This window comes from Megalobrama amblycephala, unplaced genomic scaffold (assembly GCF_018812025.1).
Source record: "Megalobrama amblycephala isolate DHTTF-2021 unplaced genomic scaffold, ASM1881202v1 scaffold498, whole genome shotgun sequence".
In the NCBI taxonomy this organism is placed as follows: Eukaryota; Metazoa; Chordata; class Actinopteri; order Cypriniformes; family Xenocyprididae; genus Megalobrama; species Megalobrama amblycephala.
In genome coordinates, this window is record NW_025953414.1 from 82,070 (window position 1) to 87,391 (window position 5,322).

Consider the following 5,322-nt stretch of genomic DNA (forward strand, 5'->3'; position numbering starts at 1 on the left):
CTTCAATGAACAGTATTGAATGCTAGTGCTTTCAAAATGACCACATGGTGTACGCAATAAGATGTTAAGGGAATTTGGTGTAGAGTTCTGCAGTGACAGCTCAACAAATCTGATTCATGTGTCAAAACAGGGGAATAGTGTTTATAGTTTAGGGAAATGGATGTGCTTTTTGATAAATGGCGTTATGGTTTTGAAATTTTAGTTAAAAAGCCTGGTTATAGTGTTTTAGCGATCGAGAAAAACTGTAAGCAATCGTAAAAAACTGTACTACAGTTTTTGCCTATTGCTTACACACGTTTTGCTAAATTTGGCTCATTGTGTCAAAACTCTACACACAAGCAAATAAGACACAACACTGGGAAATAAACCATTCACATCTATGTCAAATTGAAACTCTGCTATCAAAACCTAGCAATCAAAATGTCACTCTGATGACAAAATGATACCCACTTGCATCATATGAATACACTTTCAGATCAGCAGCAACACACTAGTCTACTTTATATAAAAGACTGCAGTCTTTTGTTTTCAATATTTTTATTCAGTTCCACAGAGGGCATGTTTTCACAACAACCAAAAAATGAAATACTGATTTCAAAATCATTACATTATATATTTTACAGTACAGTAAATTCAGTTAAATCAAAAATAAAACAAACAATACACTACTGTAAACACAGAAAATCATGGCTTTTGTGCATACGTGGCTCATGGATCCCGCCGTCTGTTGGGGTCTGGCCACAGGATCTCATCAACATCACAAGTGCAGTCATATACGCGCCATCTCCAAGCGGAAAAAATTTCCTCTATAGGATTTAGAAATGGCGAGTAAGGGGGCAAGTACAGAACTTCAAAGTGATCATGGTTGGTGAACCAGTTCTGGACCAGAGCAGCCCGATGGAAACTAACATTATCCCAGACAACAACAAACCTGGGCTGCTCTGGTCCATCCTTTCCAACTGCATCATGAAGTGCATCTAGAAATGTGATGACGTGTTGCGCATTATAGGGACCCAGTTTGGCATGATGGTGCAGTAGGCCTCGAAGACTTATGGCAGCACACAATGTGATATTTCCCCCGCGCTGCCCCAGGACGTGCACAATTGCCCTTTGGCCAATTATATTACGTCCTCGTCGTCTGTTTTTGCTAAGGTTGAATCCAGCCTCGTCAATGTAAATACATTCATGCGGCTGGGCAGCTCCATCCATGTCCAAGATTCTCTGAAACAAAAAATACATATTGTGGATGGCTTTACTCAAAGCACACACTTACACTACTACATATACAGAACTGACCCACCCCACCACACAGGTACCTGTGTAGCTTTCTGAATGCATCTATGTGGTACTAATCCAGTGGTACATATTCATCTGTTACTGGACTGTACCCATTCTTTATTGTAAATGTAAAGGACTAAAACACTTACCTGTACATATTCATGTCAAAGTTCTTTGACCCCGACACTGTTCCTCTCAAATGGGACCCTGTACAATTGCTTCATGGTCATGTTGTCTTTACCAAGATGCGTCTGATAGTTGTAATGCTTACTCGATTTATATTGTTGAATACTTGCCTATCTGTAATTTCCTAAAGTTAAAGGTGCCCTAGAACTTTTTTTTACAAGATGTAATATAAGTCTAAGGTGTCCCCTGAATGTGTCTGTGAAGTTTCAGCTCAAAATACCCCAAAGATTTTTTTTTAATTCATTTTTTTAACTCCCTATTTTGGGGCATAATTAGAAATGAGCCGATTCAGGGTATGCAGCCCTTTAATTCTCGTGCTCCACGCCCCAAGAGCTCGCGTTTGCCTTAAACAACATTAAAAAAGTTCACACAGCTAATATAACCCTCAAAATGGATCTTTACAAAGTGTTCGTCATGCAGCATGTCTAATCGCGTAAGTACAGTGTTTATTTTGATGTTTACATTGATTCTGAATGAATTTGAGGCTGTGCTCCATGGCTAAAGCTAACATTACACACTGTTGGAGAGATTTATAAAGAATGAAGTTGTGTTTATGAATTATACAGACTGCAAGTGTTTAATAATGAAAATAATGACAGCTCTTGTCTCAGTGAATACAGTAAGAAATGAAGGTAACTTTAACCACATTTAACAGGACATTAGCAACATGCTAACAAAACATTTAGAAAGACAATTTACAAATATCACTAAAAATATCATGATATCATGGATCATGTCAGTTATTACTGCTCCATCTGCCATTTTTTGCTATTGTCCTTGCTTGCTTACCTAGTCTGATGATTCAGCTGTGCACAGATCCAGACGTTCTGCCCTTGTGTAATGCCTCGATCATGAGCTGGCATATGCAAATATTGGGGTCATACATATTAATGATCCCAACTGTTACATAACAGTCGGTGTTATGTTGAGATTCGCCTGTTCTTCAGAGGTCTTTTAAACCGGACCGGACCTACAAACACTTATTCTATCCAATAGCATTGTGAGGACAAACAATATAACCCATTAAATATGTAAATGTGGTCTTGAGAGAGAGAAAAAAACATTTGCAAGCCTTTTTTTTTTTTTTTTTTTTTTTTTGTTGAAAGTGATGTTGTAATTCTGCAACTGTGGGCTTTACAGGGTTAAACTTGAAAAGAAAAAAAAAGTTTCTGTTTCGTTTTGATTGGAGCTTGAAGTGTCGGTGCTGAACTTCACATCAGTGAGTTTGACGGTAAGTTCAGTTATCAGCTTTATTTACAGTTTTTTCCAATTGCTAACACACTAAAATGACATGCACAGCACAATTATTTAAACTGACACACAGAGAGCAAAACTTCTTCTCAAGTCTCCAAAAGTCTAAACACCTTTTCTGTTTTACACACATTTTGCATTTCAAAATAGCACTTTTTAAATTCACTAAATACAGTTCTCTGCATAAGACACAACGATCTGACATAAAGTCACATGTTTGCCATTTCAAAACACTGCCATTCAAAATGACACTACATGAGCTAATTGGCCAATTACATGTGCCACCTGGCCAAACACCTCAGTGGTTAATTGTTAACACTTCAATCAGGATGTAAGCACTATGAAAAGACCACAGGTGAGAACCTTTTTTTTTTACAACAACAATGGAAGACATTGCAGAGAGAGGAAGAGGAAGAGGAAGAGGGAGGTTGAGAATAAGAGGGGGAGGAAGAGTGAGAGGTAGGGGTAGAGCAGGTAGAGGAGTTCATGGCCAAAGAAGACAAACACTTTCAAATGAAATCAAAGCAACCTTAGTAGATCATGTCATCAACCATGGGTTGACAATGCGTGAGGCTGGACAGAGAGTGCAGCCAAACTTGAGCCGTTTTACTGTCGCCTCTGTCATCCGGACCTTTAGACTGGAGAACAGGTATGTAACCAAAATTTCATGTAGTACACATGTAGTATACCCCATGTCATAGTGTATCAGTTGGGTGACACCTGTTTACTTAGTGTATGACATCAGCCATTCATGAACTGTACAAGTTTCCTGTACAATGTACTCTACTGTGGGGGAAAATATTTAGGCTGCATTGTCCAAGCCCTATATATATTTTTATTTTATTTTTTCTAAAGGACTGAGAGACGACACCATGGTGGAGGAAGGGGCCAAATGTTCACCGGGGTACAGGAAGCTGCCATTGTAAACTTGGTTTTGGAAAATAATGAAATCAGATTACGAGAAATTCAAAGCCACATCATCCAAGACAACACCTTATTCAACAACATTCAACGAGTTAGTCTGTCCACATTGGCTCGCATTCTCAAGCGAAACCAAATCAGAATGAAACAACTTTATAAGGTGCCGTTTGAGAGAAACTCTCAAAGAAACAAAGAGTTCAGACGAGCATATGTGGATGTAAGTACTATATTGACTGCAGTACACTACACGCAACATTGTTTCCCAGTATACTGGATAACACCATATTGACTGATTTTTGTTCTTTGTTTTCAGGGAGTACTGGAAATGGATGCTCATGCAATCCCACATGAGTTCATCTTTATAGATGAGGCTGGGTTCAACCTAGCAAAGACCAGAAGAAGAGGGAGAAACCTCATTGGCCACAGAGCCATTATAGATGTTCCTGGCCAACGTGGTGGGAACATCACAATGTGCGCTGCCATCTCCAATATGCATGGTGTCCTCCACCGTCATGCCAAACTTGGACCATACAACACAGCCCATATTCTCACATTTCTGGACAGACTTCACAACATTCTCATACCACCAGAGCGTATGAATGATGCAGACCATCAAAGAAACCGGTACGTTGTAGTATGGGACAACGTGAGCTTTCATCGTGCAGCCCCAGTCCAAAACTGGTTTGCTGACCACCCAACATTTCTCGTGCAATACCTCCCACCATACTCACCATTTCTGAACCCCATAGAAGAATTCTTTTCGGCATGGCGGTGGAAGGTATACGACCGGCAGCCCTTTGTGCGCATGCCTCTTGTGCAGGCCATGGAAGAGGCATGTGATGAGATTGATGTGCGTGCAATTCAGGGATGGATAAGGCACTCAAGGCGCTTCTTCCCTCGATGTCTGGCAAGGGAAGATATTGCCTGTGATGTTGACGAGGCGTTGTGGCCAGACCCGGCTGTGCGGCAAGATGCTGCCTAATTATTTTTCTTGCCTTTTTTTTTTTTTTTTTTTTTTTTTTTTTTTTTTTTTACTGTAATATATTTTTTTTCAGAAATTTTCTTTTTCAGTTTACTTTTTTTGTAAGAATATTTTTGTTCAGTCCCATGTAAATATATCTGCTGTGCTTATGTTGTACTGACTTGTTTACTGTAGTGAAGGAAAAAAAAAAAAAAAATGTTGCAACAGCATGTGTGTGTATCTGCAAATATTTCTGTGCATGTGAACAATCTGATACATATTTTAGTATTATGGCAAAGCATACTAAAGATGGGGGTGCTTTTCATTATGCCCAACAGTGTGTAGGTGGTTAGGCAAAAATCTGGTAATATGAATGAAGTGTGTGCCATTTCATGCAAAAGTTTGATTTTGATAATGCTATGTGTAGTTTCGGTTGCAGTGCTTCATTTTGCAGGATATATGAGGTATTTTGCAGTTTGGGTGTGTGGTTTTGTGAATTGTGTTAAGTGTTTTGATAAAACCAGACTAGTTTGAAAAATTGTGTGTTAGCAATTGGAAAAAACTGTAATATCGTGTCATGTTGTTATATGATGTTGTTCTGTGTGTTTATATGATCGTGACACACTCTTGTTCACTGACAACAACAAACACTGACGACCATGAAATGGCGTCGAAAATTAAGGAACATATAATGGATCTGCTTCATTACTTCACTTTTCTAAACT

General features: G+C 39.0%; 1 protein-coding gene across 1 annotated transcript; it reads left to right on the top strand.

Moving 5' to 3' along the window:
* The first annotated feature begins 2,938 nt into the window (after positions 1 to 2,938).
* LOC125261829 lies at positions 2,939 to 4,618 on the top strand. Its single transcript, XM_048180380.1, has 3 exons — positions 2,939 to 3,364; positions 3,571 to 3,853; positions 3,950 to 4,618. Exons 1-3 carry the CDS (start codon positions 3,099 to 3,101, stop codon positions 4,616 to 4,618), a joined length of 1,218 nt encoding a protein of 405 aa, XP_048036337.1. The 5' UTR covers positions 2,939 to 3,098.
* The last annotated feature ends 704 nt before the right edge of the window (positions 4,619 to 5,322 follow it).